The 24372-nt window shown below is 36.8% G+C and overlaps 1 protein-coding gene across 1 annotated transcript; it reads right to left on the bottom strand.

Annotated features, from left to right (window-relative positions):
* Nucleotides 1-3170: 3170 nt before the first annotated feature.
* LOC131902695 (vomeronasal type-2 receptor 116-like) lies at nt 3171-23819 on the bottom strand. Its single transcript, XM_059253702.1, has 6 exons — nt 23608-23819; nt 10966-11257; nt 9137-9943; nt 8188-8403; nt 6502-6625; nt 3171-4099 (listed from the first exon to the last, which is right to left on the bottom strand). Exons 1-6 carry the CDS (start codon nt 23817-23819, stop codon nt 3171-3173), a joined length of 2580 nt encoding a protein of 859 aa, XP_059109685.1.
* Between the last annotated feature and the right edge of the window lie 553 nt (nt 23820-24372).

The raw sequence follows: 24372 nt of genomic DNA, 5'->3' as shown, positions 1-24372 counted from the left end.
GATCAGACTCCATTCCTGAGCGTCCTGGAGGTTGGAGAAGGATCTATGAGTCAGCACAAGTTACACCACCCTTCTTCAAGAAGGGAGTAAGGGCAGGGAGCATACGCAGCATGAAGACCTCCCAGGGTCTGACAGCATTTACCTCTTTGTCAAGAGAGAGAATGAGTCAGTGCCTGCACTTTAAAATGTAAAAAAAGTGATATACCTGCCTAGGGCTTTCCACCCCATACTGGGAGTATAAAAATGGGAGACTGCTAAGTGCCATGAAAGCTGTGTGGAAGACAAAGACCTATGTGCCTGCCTCGGCCTTTCTGCCCTGGTCCAGGTGGAGACACCAATGACCTGCCTGGCACTGTAAAGATCTATTAAGGTGAGCAAATAGAGGGTGGAGTATATAAGAAAGAGAGAGAGAGAGAGACAGAGACAGAGACAGAGACAGAGACAGAGAGACAGAGACAGAGAGAGAATGGTTCATGTCCTTTGGAGAGAGGCAGATCCAAAGAGGTGAAGGAAGTGAGAAGTGGGTTGAAATGGATTGCATGCTTGCCACCTGAGGCTATGGAATGGCTGGGCCTGAGCTCCTTCCAAGGTCCATATCTGCACCTGTTGTGCCCAGATCGTGACCCTCAGAGAGACCACCAAGGACGAGCATACCAGAATGCAGAAGCAAGGTTTATCTGTTACAAGTTGCGCGACAGGGAACTCATCTCAACCATTCACTGGCCTCAGTTCAGTGAGGCAGGGAGGAGTTCCTCTTTCTTGGGGAAGTTAGTTTTTATAGGCAAAACCCATAAAATTTCTTAGAGGGGAGGGGGTTAGTACAGGTCCATCCTTGATTGATCCAGTTTTTCCCAGGCCTGGACTTTGTCTTATTTTATCTTACCTGTTTGCCCTGTCAGGAGTTTTACAACTCATCTCCAGGGTCTGGTCATGTTATCTCCAGCGAGGGGCATCTCCTGGTTAATGGATTACCACCAGACATCCTGACTTTGTTCTTTTGAAAACACCTGTCTCCACCCTCTCCAGGAAGGTGGAACTGACTCATTTTTAAGATATCTCTTTCCTCAGCTCTTTTGGGTTTCTGGGGAAACTGAGTCTGGGTCTTTTATCTTCAGTGCTGAGATTAAAGGCATGTGCCACCATATTCCCATCCCATTTGGTATTGAGACAGGATCTCTATAGCCCAAGCTGGCCTGTGTTATGCCCAGATCATGACCCCAAAGAAGCCACTGGAGACTTTAGGTACAGAATGCAAAAGCAAGGTGTATTCTAAGTTTACAAGCCGTGGCAGGGAGGCTCGGCAAGTAGGCTCATTCCAAATCTCTCACATGCAGCAGGGAGGTTGGAAGGAGTGCTCCCCTTTCTTTGTGAGGCTAGTTCTTAAAGACACAGACCATATAATTTATTTTCCACAATCTGCCTCCCTTTTTTAGTCTTTTGGTCGAATATTCTGACTCTGTGTTTTTTAAAGTCCCTATAGTTGATACCGCCACCTGGGAAAAAGGGGTCTAAGTTCTTATTTACACTTAGGAATCCTGGTTTAAGCTTCTCTTTGTCTGTAGGGGATAGTGTGTGTGTGTGTGGGGGGGGGCTGGTTACTGAGGTTTCACACACCCACAGCCCTGAATCAGCAATGGTCTGTGTTGATGTCAGAAGCTTCTGTTATCACCAAAGGCAGAGAGAACTGGTCTGCATACAGTTGGTCCTACCATTCACTGGTTACAAATGAGAAAGAACTGACCCTGCCCCTCATCTGCCATATGGTGGCCTAAATGATAGGGAGATGCCCTTCCCTGTTCTGCCCCCACAACATCTGGCAGATGGGAGAGCTGACCTTGAGATAATGAGAACTGGTGAGCTGGTCAAGCACCTCACTGATGACAGCACTCAGTACAGCAGGCCCTGTACCTCACCTGGGAAAAACAATAGAACTGGCCTTGGTCTTATGGGTGTGGCTGAGCCCTGAGGGAAGGTGTGAGAGAAGAAACAGCCTCACCCTTTGCAGCTTACTGCATGTGGTGAGCTTGCTGGCAATGCTCTGGAAAACTCAAGCTAGTTTTGATGATGAGAGAGCTGGTGGGCTGAACCTTGCAACCACCCAGGTCCAGATCCAGGGCTATGAGTTGACCCTTCAAAACATCCACCTCATCTGTGATCTGCTGGAGCACTCAGAGGGGGTAGGTAGACCTAAAGTTGTGGGAAATCCATGACATAGGACAACAACAGAATATACAATAGGAGTCCTAGTGAAGGCCCAGAATCAATATATAGCAGGAACCAGAGGCTCAAATCATACCAATGACTCATTTCAATTAACAGTAACAAATCAGTTGTACAGACAAAAGGGTATTCTGTGTGATTTACTTCTGTCACACTAGAGCTTCCATTATGAGATTTTTATTTTATTTAAGTTTAATTTTTTTATATCTTGGAGGAGTTGCAAGATCAGAGGTTGGATATGGAGGGATGGAGGATGAGTGAGATTGAGATACATTCTGTGGAATCCACAAAGAAACAATGAACATTTAAATAAATACAAAATAAATGTGAAAAATTCAAGCACAGAAGAGAATAGGCATGGAGTTTACAAGAAAATTTAAATGATTTCATGAAAATTAATGATCTATTTTAGCTGGGTGGTGGGGGCACACGCCTTTAATCCCAGCACTCTGGAGGCAGAGCCAGGCGGATCTCTGTGAGTTCGAGGCCAGCCTGGGCTACAGAGTGAGTTCCAGGAAAGGTGCAAAGCTAAACAGAGAAACCTTATCTGGAAAAACCAAAAAAAAAAAAAAAGAAAATTAATGATATACTTTACATGATGATATAAATTTTAAACATGTTACAGGTGTGCTCCATAAATTCTTGAGCTCAGAACATTGGAGGAAGTAGTTAGATCTCTATGAATTCAAAATATCATGATCTTCATAGAAATTTCTAGGCAAATACATATGCATAGTGAGGTCCTGTATATAAAAAGTACAACCTGGATTTCATACATGAAAAATCAGTGGCTCCATTTGAAGGAGACACTCATACAATTGGATGAAGAAATAATTGCCCCTAGAACCAAACCAATACTATAATTCTATAATACACAATTGGAATGCTGTTGTGCAGTCTTTAATGTTTGTATTTATTTTTTTAACTTAGGAAGTAGGTGTATTTTTAATCTAGGTTTTGAGAGTATTACTTCTTCTGGAATGGTTTGTTTCCCTCATATAATGAAGTGAGTTTTTATCTGGTCGTAACAAGATAATATAGCACTTTGGGGCAAAGATGAAGCCAAGAAGTGCTGCACTAGAAGCCAAGATAGAGAAGACTTCCATAACCACAATGACATTTCCCTTGGTGCTGTGGTAGACAGGGAGGAAGGTGACCCAAACACAGAAGAACACCAGCATGCTGAAGGACAGAAATTTTGCCTCATTGAAAGTGTCAGGCAGATTTCTGGACAAGAAGGCCATGATGTAACTCCCAAGTGCCAAGAAGCAGAGATATCCCAGGACACAATGGAAAGCAATAGCTGAGCCCTTGTTGCATACAATGATGATGTGTCCATATTCTGCATGAGCATCTTGGTCAAGGAAGGGTGCAGAGGTTCCTAGCCAGATCCCATAGACAACAATTTGGATGAGAGAACAGATGGGAATGATGAAGTTTGGGGCTCTTGATACTATTAACCACCTCATCATTCTCCCTGGAAAAGTGACCCTGAAGGCAATAATCACAGTAATAGCTTTGGCCAAGACAGTGGCAAGAGCCACAGTGAATGAACCTCCAAATATGGTCTGCTGCAGGATACATGTGATAGTGTTGGGATGACCAATGAAGAGCAACGGACAGAGGAAACAGATAGTGAGTGTGATGAGCAAGGTGTAACTGAGGGACCGGTTATTTGCCTTCACAATGGGAGTGTCTTTGTGCTTTACAAAGACTCCGAGAACCACAGTTGTGAGTGCAGAGAAGCACAGGGCTATGCTGGTGAAAATCATCCCCAAGGGGTCTCCATGAGCTAGAAAACTGACAACTTTCTGGAGACATTGGTTCTTCTCCTTGTTGGCAAAATGATCTTCTGGACACTTCACACACTGATCCACATCTGGAAAGAAAAAAAAATGATTGTGAGTCTATGATGATATGATCCCTCTTCTCTTAATGTTTCCTATTACCTGTTCATTTGACTGTTACCTAAGTTACTTTCCCATTTTTCTTGAGGCAAAGAAATAAATACTCTAATGAAAATTTTGTAATTGTAAAAGCATGTATTGTCATTGATAGAGAACTCTTGAAATAGCTTTAGGTCTTCAAAAGGCACATTTCTAATACTCTGTTCTTGGAAATGTTTAAAAATCATCTTGAACAAAAATATACCATTGAGCTATGTGTCATATTTTTATGTCAAAGATTTTTTTGTATATTTTAGAAATTGAAGTCATTGCCAGATTTTCAATTTTATGTCATTTATAAAATTTATTAACATATTTTCATTTTATTTTTTGAGTGGAATGAACTTCATTGTTTTAAATCTTCTTCAATATTTTCTTTTCTCCTTAAGCTGTCTTGACATGTTAATAAATTGGTTCTCAGAGTTTACTATCTGGCTAATCTCTCAGATTCTGTTTTTTTCTATCCATCTGGGACATATTAGTTTTGTGGTTTTCTTCCTTGTATTGAGTGTTTTATGCAACATAACTCCATCTCTTATAAAGAATCATGATATACAATATAAAAATTGTTTGTATATAGTTAACATTTCACCTTTTTGATAGAATAAGCTTATTGGGCAACATTCAATCAGTAATTTGCATTGCTTAACATCTTTTTGAAATGCATATTGTTGTAAAGTATAAATATTAAACAGGAATCCTGCAGAATTAGGTGTGGGTGAGTGGCACTCATAATATACAAATACACACATACACACAGTTGAGGATACACTCCGTTATATATCAAAGGTGGTAATTTATAGAGGAACATACAAAGATTTAAGACTCAGATGCACTGGAACACTGAAAGGAAACAGTGGTATCAATACCCAGCCACACATTTGCACATAAATATTTTATAGTTGTGAAAGCATGTATATAACCTTTGTAATCTTAGTTCACAAAAGAACACACCATGAAAGTGAGGTTGGCATAAAGTTCCACAATTATCCGAGTAGACACTGGAATTTCATATCTTCTAGAAGAGTAAGAGTCAGCATTCTTTAACAATGTGACTTCTGATACTAATATCATGCTCCACTGCAAGTTGCACACCCAAGAGTATTAGGACAGCACAAATTAGAATTGATGTTTGTTTGTTTTATGAGAGGATAAGTAGAAAAGTAGTTAGAAAGACAGAGATAGACCTGGAAGCATTTTAGGGTAGCAATATGATAAAAATATTTAGTACATGATTCTCTAAGAAATAAAACAATCTATTTAAACCATTTCAGAATTGATATAAGTTATAGATCAACTGTGTAGATAGATGTGGACATACTGACTTTAACAGTTTTTTTTATATACCATAGATGGCATAAAAATGTGTTAATGACATACTCCTCTAATTGGAGTTTGTGGAGCCCTTTCCAGGCCTTGGATCATGGTATATTTCTACATTTCACACTATTCAGAATGTTCTGAAGTTATTGTTTTACATATTGGTAAATGGAGCATGATAACAGGGCAATGATTATACTCATGAAGGAAATTTGAAATTTTAGCTATATTGCATAACAATATGTGTGTGTGTATTATATGTATATATATGAAATCAAACAAATTTCCAATCTCACAATCTGTGTAAAAGATGAGCTAGGAAGAATAGTTATTAGATACAAAAAAATCAAAGACTTATGTGAGTCCTAAATGTGATTGAAATACAGTTTGGATAGCATTAAGCTTGATACTTTAAAATTATGTGTTAAATTGCATGGTGAAATAAAACACATTATTATATGCAGAAGAAAATTATGTCTTCAGTAAACAACGTGAAATGTATCACAAACCTTAACCATGTATAAATTCCAATGCCTAACATTTGCTGTTTCAAGAGGACTGTAATAAACTGTGACATTTTATTTGCTAAAAACAAGGAAGAAAAAAATACCTTTGACTTCTTGCCAGATCTTTCCCATTTTTATGTTTTCAATTTTTAAAAAATTTATTCTGTGTGTCTTTCACATAGTGTATCTTGATCCCATCCATTCCCCATCCCTTTGCATCTACCCTTTCTACCAGCACCCCCCAAATAAAACAAAATACAAGAGAAAAAGTAAAAAAAAAGAAATAAGGGAAAATATTAATTATCTTCATAGAAGCTGCAGTGCAACCCAACAAGTCACACCATATACCCCTCTGTCCATACATCTCTACTTGTTAGTGTTCATTGCAAAGAGTCATTGGTCTGGTTTGAGGTCCCTAGCCTTCACCACATGATCAATGATTTTTACTTGCTTAGGTATTGTAGACTTCTGTAAGGAAGTAGGAAAGTTCCCTGTAAGCCCACATTTACCTGTCTCATTGGAAATCTCATTGTCTGCACAAGGAGTGCAATCATAGCAACAGACAGCCTTGCCCTCCAGGGCAGTTTTTCTGAATCCAGGCCCACAGCTCTCACTACACTCAGAATGAGGAACCTGAAAAGAACAAAGAAAAGGTTTTGAAATGCGTAGGATTGTATAGGAAACCTAGATATATAGAGGTTTTGAATATTATACAACTAATTTACTGACAATTATGTCTATAAATGAATGTGGTTTTGAAAGACTGAGCCCACTAAAAAGGCACATGTGTTTACAGACTGATCAACAGATTATCACAGTGTTGGAGGTTATGGAATCTTAATGAGGTAGAGACAAGTATAAGGAACTTGGGTCATTGGGGATATGACTCAGAAAGGCAAGGCATCCTTCTAAACTGACCCTCTCTCTAGAATTACTGTTTATTAGGTTTAGCAACTATTAATCCCACTACAATCATGTGTTTTAATTGTTAAGTTGATGGGACTTTAAAACATCATGGAAACAAACCTTCACACATTTCTGTGAGGGATTATATAGAGAAATTTGCCTATGGTGCAAGAGCCACTCTGGAAGTAAATATCATCACTTCATTGGCTGTTGTTCAGAATGAATAAAAAGTAGAAAGATGAGAGTAGCAGCATTCATTAATCCCTAAACTCTGGCTACTAATGTGATGTTGTCGGTTACTTGATGCTTCTACAACCTTGCATTTCCAAAGGTAAAGAACTGTGCCTTCAAACTGTCATCCAAAAAAAAAATGTTTCCTTATGTTATTTTAATTACTCGTTCCTTTACAGTAGCCAGAAAAGTAAATGACACTCACATATTAACCACGATGTTCTTCCTTTCTAAGTGGAAGAGGATAACTGTTTGAAGAAGAAACTTCTAGGCACAGAATCAAAATAAACTGTCAAGTGTTGAGAGGCAGTGAATTAATTCTGTCAGAGACACTATGTGGTGACTTGGATGAAAAAATGCCCCTCAGAATTATAGGTATTTAAATATTTATTTTCCCATTGGTGTCATTATTTGAGCAGATATTGAAAGTGTATTAGGTAAAGATTTTCTGGAAGAATTATATCATTGGAGTGGATTTTAAAACATTAATAAATGTTACCCTAATTCCACTTTTCTTTGGATACTATCTGTGTATAGACAGAAGTAGTATTTAATTTAATTTTAGGTTCTTACTCTTCTCTTCATGGCTGGTACTTGTTGTCATGCCTCATGTCTACAATGCATTCTCATACTGCCAGAACCATAACTGAATATAAACTCTACAAAGTCATGTTTAGTCATGGTGTTTGATCACAGCAACAAACCATAATTATTATACTTTTCCAGAATGTAAATCACTAAGCACATACTTTCTCCAAGACATTGGACTGAGAGACATTTTAGGGATTGAGATTTCTTCTTAACAGATGTTCCATATTTTTGTCTAGTTGACATAAACTAACCCATACACAAACATTAAAAAAATAATTAAAGTGAAATACTTCCATCCATCAGAATCAAGGCATGAGAAAACAACCTGTTGGCTGTAGCTTTTTGCTATTTCCTGCAGGTAATTTTACAGTGGTAGGCCTTGAGTGAGAAACAAAAGATCATGACAATGAGAAACATATTCTTGTTTTCACAGTAAATTGAAAGCATTGACATAATAGATAGCCCACCTCTGAAAATGTTTCTGGCCATTTTATCATCTGCTCATGTAAAGACAACTGTTGATGTTGGATAGCATTTGAGGAAAAGGTTCCTACTTTCACCTTTAGTCCAAGACCCTTTGGAAAATTCCAAAAGTTGAGAATGTCATACTCAGCACCTAACTTCTGTTTCCAATCTAAACCCATGTTGTGTTCCACATTAATCTTCCTCAGGAAGTGGTGAAGCTGAAAGGGATGAACTGTGTTAACATGAATGTAAGGCATAGAAAAAAACTTTTATAGTGTTTCTCTCATTATTTTTAATCTCTGATGTAAAATGTAACATTAATATATCTATCAGTGTGGCAACGTAGTCTCCTTGAGTGGATTCCGTTCTGCCTTTGAATGGGTCACCTTCAAAAGAAAACTTGGACCAAGCTAAAGTAAGAATTCAGTGACTGTTGAATCAGACAAAATTCAACTTGAAAACTAGCCAAACACATTTACTCTTGGAGTATATTCAAAATTTCAGAGTGTAAAACAAGGGTGCTGATGACTAAATGGTATTTAAAAGCTTCATTTAGGTGTTAATATCATGTTGTAATGAGTGGTATTATTAGTTCTCTTAAAAATCCACTTCCATAATTACTGTTTGAAGATATGTATTGAAGAATTCTGATTTGTTTTATAAATTTTCTTCCATGAGAATAATGTTAGATTATTTGGGATATAAACTAGATATTGACTAATCCAAATTTCTCTTTGCCACTTGTACCCTATTCCTCAGCAATGGATCTGCATTAATCTCTGAGAATGTGAATATATATATATATATATATATATATATATATATATATACATTCTCCTGTGCTTTTTAAATAAAATATACTGAAAGCCACAATAACTAATTAGTTGTTCCCTTAGTAAATGCTCAAACTGTAACATTGCTGATATTCCAGTATAATGAAAGGCATATTACCTGCCAGGGGAAAAACTCAATTGCCTTTCCATTTTCATTTGGCTGTAATTGTACTTGCTGAAGACTTATCTCATGGAGACTGTGGGCCACAGCATGCACAGCTTTGTATATGTTGTAACTCTCTTCACTCATGGCCATGTTAAATATGTGCCTTGGCAAGAATTCCAATGAAGCGTTGGGTTGGCAGTTCTCTAAAAGTTGACAATCAAGCTCAGAAAATTGGCATTTGAAGAACAAAAACCACAATTTAGGAAGGTAATTGTCTTCTGGGTATTTATATGGATTAACTCTTCTAATAAATTTGGTAAACTCAACCATTTCCTCATGGTGATGCTCAAAAATGAGACTCCCATGGAAAGAGTCTATCATGAAATAATCAGCATGGTTGGTAACATCCCACTGAGAGTTTGAAACCCAGACTTTCTGTGTCAGAATCTGTTGCCCTAGATTTCGCATTAAACCTTGTAGAGAACCAATGTCACCATAAATAATGATGACATTGGCTAGTGATGCCTGGATCTTTCCCAGATTTTTCCAAAATTTGTTAGAAAATGAAGTCCAGGTGCCTGCAATCAATTCTACAAAGGCTATGCATATGCTACTACTTTCCATTTTTTCACTTAAATCTGATAGCATCTGTGTCCCTCTGTGGTCATCTGGGAGTAGAAGACCAACCCAGGTCCAGTGGAAATGAAGCATCAAAGAGACAATGGCGAGTGACAGAAATGTGTCCTTAGGGGCCATCTGGTAGACAGAAGAAAACTGAACATGGTCACTGAAGACAGTATCAAAAGGCCCAAAAGTAAGCTGAAGAGAAAACAAAATAGAAAACAAGGGAAAGAACATTGGCATCAACGTAATCTCAATCAAAAGCAGCAAGTGGTCAGTTTGAAGTTATGTTTATACTTATTTTAAAGACAAATCCCTCTCACTGAGTTTTTCAGAAAATTACTGACACATCTCTCACTTTTAATAACATATCTTCTCTATTCCAGTGCCTTCTTCCTTCTGTTCCAAGTACTATAAATGTTGGTGTGTCACCTAGTGTCTGGACATGTGCATTTTATAGATGTGTAATCAAAGTGTTCCTCTTTTTCCCTCAAAGACACATGAAATGTCATTGATAGAGTTGTAGATTTCTTTTCTCTCTCTTTTTTTTTTTGGTCTTTTTTTTTTAATGCTGAATGTGATTTATTGAAGGAGGGAGGAGGTCTTAAATGCAGGCTTAAAGCACAATGGGAGAACCCCGGAGGGCAGAAGTTTTCTACCGATGTTTTACAATCTTGCATCTAAGCTGTTAACACCCAATATGCAGGATACACAGACAAGGAACTTCCCTTAGGCATTCAGGAAGGTGGAACCTGGCAGCAAATTAGCATAGGGAGGACATCAAGGTCAAGTTCAGCAATCAAGGCAACAGCTACCCAGGGGGCCAGGGCCCTGCAGGTCCTCCCTTTTACTAAAAATTGAGCTTCTGACTTAGGTTGCATGGGATGTCAGCAGGTTACCTTACCTGTCATGGAGACGCCTGCCCAGGCCACACAGGCGCTCCATCTTAGGTTGGTGAGCACCCCCCAGGTATTACCCTTCTCTGAATATTCATTATCATACAGGGTCAATTGTGTGTGAGCTGCAGAGTTAACTGCTGCCAAAGATCTCAAAGTGGCACTGGGCTTATAATCTGTGTGTTCAACACAGAAAAGACCTGGCGCCCTCTTCTAGCCTGCAGACAAGCATGCATACAGAACACTGTATATATAATAAATAAATAAATCTTAAAAAAAATTAAAAAAAGAGATGTAGCTTTCTTTTTCCACATTAAAACTCACCTGTGGGAATTTGTAGAGTTGCAGGAGTGTCCCTATGTAGGCAGATGTTTTCCATGATGTTCCTGTGATCACAGCAGCTGCCTTGGTCTCCTTTTGACAGTTGTAATTACAGAAGAAGTTACTCATTCCTGTGAGCCAAGTAGCAGCATTCATAAGAATCTGGATTTCATTGTATTGCAGATTATAGAAATCAAACCCCAGGGATATGTTTGATAGAAGGTATGGGTTCCTGTTGATCTCCTCAACAGCAAAATTTAGAGCCAGAAGAAATTCGTAGTTCCTAAAATTATACCTGCATAGATAACACAAGAGGCCATAGACTATACCTATCTACAAATCTAATTCAATATCTTTTCTAGTTCAAATGTTAGTGTTTCCCTAAAATCCATATTTAATGTATCTCTTCAAGTGCTGGAATTCTGATGAGCATAATTTGTTGGTAGTATGAAATAAGGTCCTGGAAGTATGCCTCAATTTCAACAGTTCCAAGAGCTCTGTTTATATCTTCTTCTATGTTGGATACACTAACAATTCTCTGTGGATATGGACATATATAACATAAAACATTTTCTGGTTTATTGGTCTTGGTCTTTTAGATTCTCTAATTATAATACGTGGATATGCTTTGATTAAGGCAACCAATTTCCTGAGAAAATATCCTAATTAATAGGTATGATGAAAATGCCAACCATCTAGAGAATAGTTGTAATTTCTTTGAAATACTATTTTCTTTAATTTTTTAATATTTATGTGTCATTTATGTGCATATATATCTCACTGTGAAAGTACAAGAATTTTAAGTATTATGTGTGCAAGACCAAGACAAACTACAATGTCAAGGACCAGTCATAGCTTTCCAAGTTTTATTAATAGTCTCTCTTTAGAGTTCCCACTCCATATGCCTGATTGTCTCAATTAAATATCCATGGATTTTTGTGTATTTTTCCCCATTACAACACATGCTTACTGGATTACAGATGTACACTCATGTAGCTTCTTGGAATCTTAACTCAGGTAATCTCATTTATGTCTGAAGCCTTTTGCTTTCTGAGACATCCATTATCTTAATGTCAAAGTTTGCAATCAGAAAAGAGTGTTTTAGGAAACTAAACAAACAAGTGACAGGCATGGAAACATCTGTTTTAGTTGGTGGTTAGTGGAGTTAAAGAGTTCCCACCCACAAAATAGAATACCATTGCCCTTAGTGGGTTACAGAAATAGAAGAAAGGCCTAGTTGCTAAAGACACCACACACTTCAGAATAAGGATGTGGATAAGTCATTCTCTATTTGACATGGAACCTTCTTACAGAGGAGTAGCTCTCATAGTTACAGAAAGAGCCATGCAGTCTTCCAATCAGGAGTCTTATCCAATTGTAAGGCAAATGAACAACTATAAGAGAAACATGATGAGATATGCTGGTATGTGGAATTATATTACTTATGACCTGGGATAACCGGCAGTTGCCTAATTGGACTTAAATTAGGTCCCTCTCACCCAACTCCCATCTACCCCCTTCCCTATTCACTCCTCCTCTCAGATCTTATTTTCTAGCTCCCTTTTTTCTAAGTGTGTTTGACAGAGAAGATGCAATTTTCGGAGGTATTTTCCACAACACTCAGAATCACAAACACAAGCAGCCCATTAGACGTATAGCTGCCTTCCTGATGTAAATGTGTTTGGCAGGTCTCCCTGAGGTGAATTCTGACACTTGCATTGTCAGCACTGTGGAGATATTTTTTGTTAAATTTCCTGATGGAAAGGAAGAAATCCATACCTGGCATATGTATTTAGCCAGCTACCTGTGACTGGTGAGGCTATTAAGTATAAAAGAGTCAAGTTCTGCCACTTTTATAAACCAGTTTAACCTGTAAGTGCATTCCAAATACTTATAATTATATCTACATATCAGTATTACTCTTACCCTGTGTTAAAGAACCTGCTCTATGCACTCTACATAAATCATTACAGGACGACACAACTGGGTATAAATGCAGAGATTAACTAACCATGGGGTGTCTGCTTCATATTAACGCATTTACTACATAACGCCTACACCTAAGGATCAAAGAACATCTTGGAAAAGGAGGCAGAAGGTTGTTAAGAGCCAGAGGTACAGGACATCTGCTTTAATATAGTCTGTTTAAAAATAAAAAATGATGACATGAAATGAGGTGTGGTGTGAGAGGGGAAAATTTAGAATAGTTGGGGAGGGTTGGAGATTAGTATGATTGAGATATGTTATTTGAAACTCACTAAGAACTAATAAAATATTATTTAAAATATTGTATTTTGTAAATTATTCCTTGATTTCATAATAAAATACTGGTTGCATAGAGCAACAATATTATTTTCTTTATGCTGGACACATGCACCAAAAAGGAGATTAATTCTCCTTTAAACACATGTACAAAGAATAGAGACTGGGTATGTTTGGGTGTATACAACAGAGTCTCTGCCTTGTAGTCACATCATTTATTTTCTACTTGACAGTTTGCAAAATTAATCATAAACAATATATTCAGTAGGCAGATAATGGTAGCAGAATTTATAGGCATATCAGTAGGAAAAGTTAAAAATCTCAGAATGTTTGTAGGGTTTTTGAAATGTTTGCAGCATCTTATAATTTCCATTGCAAATCATAAGAGATATCATTGTTTACTTATTTGACTATAATAAATGCAAAAATAGCATTGTATAATTCAATATTTTGTTATTTATGTTGGAGAAAAATCAATCTACAAAAGTTTGAATTATTACTGGAGATAAATGCAGTAATGGCTTGTACAGTCTATTCCTGTAACTTATAGTTAGAGATGAATAGTTAACAAAAAGTATCTCCACAGTGCTGAGGGAGTTGGGTGAGAGGGACTGGAAGTAGAGGAGGAAAGGAAAACTGTGGTCAGTATGTGAAATAAATGAAAAAATGTTAAATAAAATAAAATTAAAAAAAAGAAAAATCCTAGTGCCAATTGGAGATGAATAAAGTTCTGTGGCTACAACAGGGCAGACAACAAAGATGTGTCAGGTAGATGAACTCAGGACAAATAGTGTTCCATAAAAATTCAGAGAATATTCAAGAATCACTTTCACCATTTGCAGAGAAAAGCAGGAAATCCCACAGGGCAGCAATCCATTGGAAGAGAAATTCCGATAGACCACAGGCAATTATGGAGGGAATTATGGGTTAGGGCCTTTTTCACTGCTAATACACAGAATGGAAGATGTGAACAAGGAAACCAGGATGGTTTTATCTATATAAGTAAATGTTCTACAAAATTGGAAATGGCACATTTTATATATATATATTCCTAAAATTAATATAGTACATCTTTGTTTAAGTATATATGCCCTTATGTTTATCTATTTTTGATTCTCAAAAGAAAAAAAGTTTAAATATAACCAGAAAACATAAGCTGATAAATTTTACTCAAAGTAAGCCTTCATGTGATTTTGAACATTAAATACAAATTTCAAAATGTTTAAAACAAGCATCATAGTGTAACATTTTAGAATTATCTTAAAGGAAATGTTTTAACTTTTAGTACTTAGTAATATCCATATATACATATATCTGTAGTAAAAATATTAAAACACAAAATTTCAAGGAATATATTATTATTCTTAGGATATATCAATTTCATCAAGCTATGATGAAAGATAAATATCAAGGTAAATAAAAACTAAGTGAGAAGGAAGGTAAAAGATTTTAAGGTTGGAGTATATATTTATGTGGGCTATACTGTATCTAAACAATACATTTAGGAAACATGTTCTATAAGACATGCCTAATAATCTTTTGTAATAAAAATACTGTTTTCCTATTATTAATTTGGTTTGGAATTAAAACATGTTACAATTACAGATGTGACTCCTCAAAGTATGATAATTACCTATTAATAAATTTATATATGTTAAAAGTGAGGAAACCAAATTGAGGAGAGAGGGAACACAATACTGATTTGCAATCATATGTGTATGGCCATGTAGACTGTCCATAGAGCTTCGCCACGCTCTCTGTTCCCTCAAACCCATCCTACAGGATCTTCCCTACTGCTGCAACACAATACCAGCTGCAGCCTTCCCTCACCTCTCTCCATGCCTCTGGGGATTCCACTATCATTGCCCCCTCACCTCCTTCCCCCACATCATAGGAGTTTCTAAAATCTCAATCATGTAGACAAACCTGCCCATCTGTTGGCCATGCTTTCCAGAGAACAAGGTAAATTGCCTGTAGAAATTTTTCTCTTTCTCTCTTCCCCCAGATTGAATCCTTGGTTTCTTCCTTTCAGCCCTGCAGTCTCTCTTCCCCACTATCTATGCCTGCTGTGGGTCTCAGAGACCATTCCCACTCTGACTACTCATCCTTATCCTCCAACACCAAGAAGTACTTCCCACAAACTCAGAGTTGAGCAGGCAAGTAAACTAGACATCACACACTCAACATACTCTCTGAAGATCCAGAGAAGAAACAGCAACAAATAAAGAAACCATCAATTCAAATAAGACAAACATAGAAATCAGCACCTGTAACTATAATCACCCCAACACCTAACACATGAACACCAGCATAATAACACAATAAATAATAGCCAGGGAAGTATTATGTTTCCACCAGAACCCAGTTATCATAGTACACAAGCCTTAAATATTCCAACATAGTTGAAGTACAAGAAAAACACCTTAAAACCAAATATGTGAAGATGATAGAGATCTTTACGAAGGAAATGAGGAAATCACATTGAAACATCCAGGAAAACACAAACAATTGGAGAAATCCATACATTCCTTAAAGAAAGCCAAAAAATAAAATAAAATAAACAGCTGAAGGAAATCAATAAAATTGCCCAGAAAACCCACATTGAGAGACTGCTGCATATAAAAATTTGGAATGAAAAAAGGAAATACAAACACAAGCTTCACCAAAAGAATATAAGAGATAAAGTAGAGAACCTTAGACACTGAAGATCCAATAGCCGACATAGAAAAATTATTCAAAGAAAAACGTTACATCTAAGAAAAAGTTCCTGATATAAAACATCCAGGAAATGTAGGACACTATAAAAAGACCAAAGATAAGTATTATAAGAGTAGAGGAAAGAGAAAAATTCCAGTTGAAAGGCAGATAAAATATATTGAACAAAATTGTAGAAGAAAATTTTGCTAACCTGAGGAAGCTTAGAGAACACCAATTAGCTTGGATCTGAAAAGAAAGTCCCTTTGTGACATAATAATCAAAATACTAAACATACAATACAAAAAAGAATATAAAAAAATTCAAGGGAAAACGATGAAGGAACACAAGGGACACCTATTAGAATTATAGCTGACTTCTCAATGAGAACTCTAAAAGATTGAATTTGGATAGATGTCTTGCAGACCAAAAGAGGCTACTGATGCCAGTACAGATTACTATACCAAGCAAAAATTTAAATCATGCATATAAAATATGATAGTCATGATAAAGATAAATTTAAAATATATAGATATCTACAGATCCCACCATATGGAATGTGCTAGAAAGAAAACACTAACCAAAAGGGGTTTACTAAACCCATGAAAACACTGGAAATAATCTCACACTAGAAAAAAAACAAAAAAAGGAAGCCCAAACACATATATGCAAACACACACACACACACACACACACACACACACACACACACACACGCACACACTTCACCAACACCAACATCACCAACACCAAAAACATAAACCAAAAAAATAGGAATTAACAATCATTGGGTCCTTAGTGTCTCTCAATGTCAACTGTCAAAATTCCCCAAAAGAAAGAAAGACTAACATAATAGATGCCAAAACTGTATCCATTGTTTTGTTGCATATAAGTTACATACCTCAACATCGACTATAGGTATTACCTCAGGGTAAAGGGTTGGAAAAAAGTATAACCATACAAGCAGACTTAAGAAGAAAGCTGGTGTGGTCATTTTAATATCTACCAAAATTGACTTCAAACCAAAATTAATCAAAAGAGATGGAGAAGGACACAACAGACACATCAAAAGAAAAATCCACTAAGATGGCAATTCAATTCTTAACATCTATGCCCCAAACACAAGGGCATCAACTTTTGTAAAAGAAACAATATTGCAGTTAAAAAAAATCACATATTGATCCTCATACACTGATAATGGGAAACTTCAATACCCTACTATCATCAACCTAGATGTCATCTAGATATACACTAAATAGTGAAATAACTAGTAGTTACTAGAAACCAAATGGACCTAACAGCTATTTACAGAACATTTATCCCAAACACAAAAGAATATAGTTTCTTCTCAGCACCTCATAGAACTTTCTCCAAAATTGTCCACACAAAGCAAGTCTCAATAGAAGCAAGAAAATTGAAACAACTTCCTGTATATTATCTGACCATCATGAACTAATGCAGGATGTCAGAAACAATGGAAAGCTTATAAACTTATGAAAACTGAACAATTGTCTACATAATGAAAACTTGTTTAAGACAAAAATAAAGAAATTAAAGACTTTCCAGAACTGATTGAAAATGATTACAAAGTACATACAAACTTATGAGACACAATATGAAAGCTGTGAAATTAGGAATTTTTTTTTTCAGTTTTTCGAGACAGGGTCTCTCTATGTAGCTTTGCACCTTTCCTGGAACTCACTCGGTAGCCCAGGCTAGCCTCGAATTCACAAAGATCCACCTGGCTCTGCCTCCCGAGTGCTGGGATTAAAGGCGTGCGCCACCACCACCTGGCTTGAAATTAGGAAATTTTATAGGACCAAGTGCCTATATACAAAATGGAGATCTTTTATGTTAACAACCCAATAGCACACCTGAAAGCTTGAGAACAAAATGAAGTGATCACATCCAAGAGGAGTTCATGGCAAGTAATAATCAATCTTCAGGCTGTAATCAATAAAATAGAAAGGAAGAGAATAATACAGAAAATTGTTAAAATAAATAGTTGGTTCTTTGAGAAAATCAACAAGGTAGACAAACCCTTATACAAACTAAAAGATGGAGAAAGAATATCCAAATTAAGAAAATCAGAATCATAAAGTGGGACATAACAACAGACACTGAGAAAATCCAAAGAATCATAAAGACATACTTTAAGATCATGTACTCCTCAAAAATTGAAAAATCTAAAAAAAAGGACAATTTTCTTGACAGGTGCCTTAGGTGCCATTTATCAAAGTTAAATAAAGATCAAATTAACAATTTAAATAGATATATAACCCTTTAGGAAAAAGAAGCAGTATTAAAAGCCACATCCTGAAGAATAAACAAGTCTAGACAGTTTTACCATTGAATTATACTAGCCTTACAAAGAAAACTTAATAGCAGCACTTCTCAAATTATTCCACAAAATAGAAACAGAAGGAAAATTGCCATATTCATTTTATGAGGTCACAATCACCTTGATCCCAAATCCATACCAAGATTCAAAAAAGAAAAAGAATTACAGACTGATTTCTGTCATGAACATTGATGCAAAGAATCAAGCTGAATCCAAGAACACATGAAAAAGATCATCTACCATGATCAAGTAGGCTTTATCCTAGAGATGCAGGGATGGTTAACATACAATATCAGTCAATGTAATCCACCATATAAACAAACTTAAAAAAAAACCCAACCTGAAAAAGCCTTTGCCAAAACCAATGAAAATTTTGGAAAGATCATGGATACAAGGAACATACCTAAACATAAGAAATGTAATTTACAGCAAATTGTAAACATAAAATTAAATCGAGAGAAACTCTAATGAATTCCACTAAAATGAGGAACAAGACAAGTTTGCCATCTCTTCCCATATCTATTCAATATAGTAGTTGAAGTTATTTTTTGTTTGTTTGTTTTTCGAGACAGAGTTTCTCTGTGCTGCTTTGGTGCCACTCCTGGATCTCACTGTGTAGACCAGGCTGGCTTTGAACTCAAGGAGATCCACCTGGCTCTGACTCCCAAAGGATGGGATTAAAGCATATGCCACCACTACCTGGCTTAGTAGTTGAAGTTTTATCAGGAGCACTAAGACAGCTGAAGGAGATTGAGAGGATAAAAATTGGACAGGAAGAGGTTAATGTATCATTATTTGTAGATTATATGATAGTATACACAAGTGACCACAAAGAATTCAATAGGAAACACATGCAGCTGATGAACACCTTCACCAAAGCAGCTTGATATAAGCTTAAGTGAAAAAAAAGTAGCCCTCATAAAAACAAATTGACAAAGTGACTGAGAAAGAAATCAGGGAAACAACACCCTTTACAATAGCCACAAATAATATGAATTTCAGAGTAACTTAAACCAAGTAAGTGAAAGAACTGTATGATGAAAACTTCAAGCCTTTGAAGAAAGAATGAAGAAAATATCAGAAGATGGAGATAGATCCCATGCTCATGGATCAGTAGGACAAACATAATTAAAATGGCCATTCTATCAAAAGCAATATACAGATTCTATATAATCCCCATCAAAATTTCAACAAAAATTTTCACAGACCTTGATAGAACAACACTCAACTTCACAAGGAAAAATAAAAATGCCTAGAATAGCTAAATCAAAACTAGACAATAAAAAAAACCACTGGAGGTATCACCATCCATAATTTCAAATAACACTACAAAGTCATAGTAATAAAAAAAAAACACCAAATGACACTGGTATAAACTCAGACACTTAACCTAATAAAAAAGAAAGTGGGGAATACCCTTGAATTCATTGGCACAGGAGACAACTTTTTCAACAAAACACCAATAGTGAAGGCACTATGACCAATAATTAAGAAAAGGGACCTCATGAATGTTATAAGCTTCTGTAAGGCAAAGGATGAGCTCAATAGGACAAAACAGCAGAATAAAAAATGGGAAAAGATTTTTACCAATTCCACATCCCATAGAAGTCACAAATCAAAAATATATAAAGAATACAAGAAACTAGACTTCAAAAAATATCCCTAATTAATTCAATGAAAGGGTGGGCTACAGATACAAACAGAGAATTCTCAACAGAAGCATCTCAAAGTGCCCAGAAACACTTAAAATCTTCAACATTATTAGACATCAGGAAAATGCAAATCAAAACAACTTTGAGATTTCATCTTATACCTGTTATTATGGCTAAGATAGTAACATTAGTGACAGCTCATGCTGGAGAGGATATAGAGCAAGAGGAACACTCTTCCATTGCTGGTGGGAGTCCAAACTTGTCTAACCATATGGAATTCAATATGGCAGTTTGCCAGAAAATTGGGAATTGATCTACTTAAAGACTCAGATATAGCAGTATTGGACATATATACAATGGACCCTTCCCCATCCTCCCAAAAGAACACTTGCTCAACTATATTAATTTTGTCTCTATTCGGGTTATCCAGAAAATGAAAACTACTAGATGTCCCTTAACCAAAGAATAGATGAAGAAAATGTGGTACATTTACACAATGATCTATTACTCAGCTTTTAAAAAAATGTCATCATGAAATTTGCAGGCAAATGTATGAAACCAGAAAAAGATCATCCTGAGTGAGTAAAGACAAATATGGGAAATATTCACTTAAAAGTGGTTATTAGTTCTTGAGTAAATAAGCTATAATCCACAGACCCATAGGGGTTAGGTTAAGAGAAGGTTTCACCAGGCGGTGGTGGTGCACGTCTTTAATCCCAGCACTCAGGAGGCAGAAGCAAGCGGATCTCTGTGAGTTCGAGGCCAGCCTGGGCTACAAAGTGAGTCCCAGGAAAGGCGCAAAGCTACACAAAGAAACCCTGTCTCGAAAAAAAAAAAAAAAAAGAGAGAAGATTTCTAGTGGAGAAATGCATATATCTCCCTGGAAAGGGGAAATAGAATAGATTTTGAGAATGGATTGGAGGCAGTTGGGTCCAGGAACAGGAGCGATCAGGTTGGAGTGAAGGGATGGAGAGAATAAGTTCAGGGAGAGACAGCTAGATTTAGGGGTCATTTGGGGGAATCTTTGGGAACTTAGTATTGTGGAAACTTCCTGGAGGAAACCCTAATGAGGATTCCTCATAATAAAGGATGAGGAGTATGAACTGGCCATCTTCTCTAGCCAGGCAAAGGTTGCAGTGGTGGGCGATTGTACATTTGTCTGAATTTTTGGTTAAGGTGGTCCTTCAATGATTCCCAAACAACCCGGGTTGAAGCTAAGAGAGAGGATCACGCTTCAAAAATTGACAGTAGGGCCTAATTGTGTAGGAAAACATCCACAAAGCTCAAATAATATAGAGCTAACAATCTGGTGCCTGCATGGAGCTTTCACCTCTATATTCTAGTCTGTTTGGTGAGGGAAGATACTCTGCAGTCTGCCTAAAGAGAAACATAAACACCAACACATCCACAAAATCTTTGACGTAAAAATCTGTCCTGACTGCAAGATGTGCCTGGGCAGTGGTGGAGCAGAGCTTGTACATCTTTTGGGAGTCAACTTCCACTGACTGTTATAACTTGAGACTCTTGCTTCAAAGGGAACTCATGACAAATGCCGCCTGGATGGCCAAGAACCTGAGACTGTATAGCACAGAACCAAACAGGACTGGAAAAAAATCAATGAAATGATTCTAATATACTTACAGATCAGTTTCTTGTCCAGTTGTCATGAGTGAGGCTTCATCTAGTAGCAGATGGCAGTGGGTGCCAAGTCCCATAGAAAGCAAGACACTACACAAAGAGGCTGAATTGGAGGTCTCCACCAAATCCCTCTTTGGAGAGCTCAAGGAATCCCATTCAGAAGGAGGCAGGTATATTGTCAGAGTCAGAGAGCATTGGGGACACCAGGATAATATGGGCCACTGAATCTATTAAGCTGGGCTCATAAGAGGTCATAGTGACTGAATCTGTAGGCATGGGGCCTGCATGGATTGGCAACTCGTCCTCTGCCTAAATGTTATGGCTATCAGCTTGCTGTTTTTTTCTGAGACTCTTAACAGTGGGAGAAAGTGTGTCTATTACTCTTTTGCCTGAACTTGGGACTCTTTTATTCCTATTAGGTTGCCTGGCCCAGAATTAATAGGAGGGCTTTTTTCTTGTCTTATTGTGTGATGTTTTGTCATGTTTGGTTGTTGTCTCTTGGAGGCCTTCTCTTTCTCAATGGAAATTGTGGTGGAATGGATTGGAGAGAGGAGACATGGTCAGTACCTAAGAAATGGAGGAAGGGGAAATGTGGTTGGGGTGTATTGTTTATAAGAAGAATCTATTTTCAACTTAAATGTTGGTTGAAGGCAACAGTAAATTATCCCACACACCTTAGCCTTGTGAATAATGTGGTTGTTCCCTGAAGGTTGGAACTCATTTCATCACTTGAAATTTATGAACTCTTTGGCCTGCTGAGCCCTCACTCAGGTCTTAGAATGGTATGTCTATTAAGTCAATGGATAAGTTCAGAGGATGGAGATTTAGATGTACCAAGAGCAATTGTAGGTTGCAGACATGGCATATTGGCTTAGCACCTAGTGTACTGCTAGATTAAACAAAAAGCCAGTCAATAAAATACTCACTACCATGAAATATAAGGTCACCCTGAAGAAAGAAGCTATATGAAAATATCCACAGACTCATAGAAATGCTAATTTTCTTGTATCTAATGTTAGGTATGTAAAAATAAGAGTTTTCTTGTGGGCTGTATCTGAATGCCTTTTTCTTTGACCTTTTAATGAATTATGATTTTTAATTACTAAATATTGCTTCTAGGAAACCAAGAAAGGTTAAATAAAATTATCAGGACACTTTAAAATAAGAAAGACTACATATATGTACTTCCTCACACTGAAGTAAAGGATCTATTCAGAAGCATGAAAGAAGGCTTTAAGATTTGAGGGACATATGCCTTCATGTGCTCCATCCTGAATGAAAAACATAGAAAATTACGAGATGCTCATGATAACCTTTTATATTCATAATAGTATTCCCCTATCACAAGTTTGATTTTGTTTCTAACTTAATAAGAAACAGCCCTATGTGGCCATCATCCAAGTCAGTGTTTCCTATGAACAAATACATGAGAATAAGAAAAAAAATCTTGTTAGAAATGCATGAATCAAATAGGTAGATGGTAAACATATCTGATAGTAAAAGATTAGAAAACAAAGGATGTAATACTACCCTCTGACACAAGCAGAGATTTTTTGACAGCAAAGACGTGAGCCCAATTTCTAAATCTCATATCCCTGATTTTGAATCAGTGCATGGAACACAGGCAGGTCTTGACACTCTAGCATCACATCCAGCACTCAAGAGAAACAGTTTTCAGTGGCATTAACTTTTCTCACAGGAGTAATCTAGCCTTCTAGAATTCTCTTAAGTACTAGGTCAACCTTTGAGAAAAACATCATTCCTGTGAAGACATAATATGGATAGCATGCAAAACCTTGTGGCAGTAAACATATGGCAAAGTCAGATTACAAGATCAAAAACAACAATTTTGGAAACAACAATAAAAATTTTCTCACATCCCCGTTTTATCTTATGAAGAGAAAGAGAAGTGAATAGGAACATAAAATAAAATAGATTTGAGAATAGAAGACAGATTGTCATGATGAAAAATATATGAAAAATGAAGTTTGAATCTATGCATCACCTTGGTCATAAGAAGTATGAATTAAAAACGGATCCATGAATAATGGCACTTACTGTAGGTAGAAGTCTTTAAAATAGTTTGGTAGAGATTCATGTGGAATTTTGTTGACTGTGTAGACAATATGAATAGGGAAAAATACACCAATCATCACATCGCCTTCATGGTGAAAATCTTCTTTGATTTTGAAATAGCATTCAGAGCTGCTATAGGCACATACAAGATTGGGAATCAGGAGAAGCCTAAGGATAAAAGTCCATGAGGACATTCTACTAACAAGTGTGTCTGCCAAGCTCTAAGTAAGCTAGATGCAGATACTAAGGTGTCCAGGAGGTATATAATCAACTCATATGTTTGTGAGTATATGTACTTCTAACCTTGTTGATGAGTGAGGCTGTCACACTAATCAATACAAACTTTTTCTGTTGCCTTCTCCCCTCTGCCACTGAGAATTCTGGAATCTTTTCTTTTTCCCTTAGGCTCTGCATCTGGGGCCCTGCATTCATATGACAAACACACTGGAAAAATATGTTTGTGGATCTTCATCTTTATCTACAGGCATTATGACTTCATGCAAGTTGATGAACAGATCTCAGGAATGACCTCCTCTTTGTGTGATTTGGTCACAAGTATGAAGCAAGAAACTTTTCCTGTGTAAACAACTGAGGCTGTGGCAACCATGCTATCAGAGATTGCTGTGCTGGTGATAAATGGGAGAAAGGAGAGAGGGCCAAAAAAGGCCCATGCAGCATGCAACATGCAAAAATAAGGAGACCATCATGCTTTCCAAATCAAAGTCAACCAGCAGATATATTTCTTCT

Source organism: Peromyscus eremicus, chromosome 1 (genome assembly GCF_949786415.1).
Source record: "Peromyscus eremicus chromosome 1, PerEre_H2_v1, whole genome shotgun sequence".
Taxonomy (NCBI): Eukaryota; Metazoa; Chordata; class Mammalia; order Rodentia; family Cricetidae; genus Peromyscus; species Peromyscus eremicus.
This window is presented reverse-complemented; position numbering and strand designations above follow the sequence as displayed.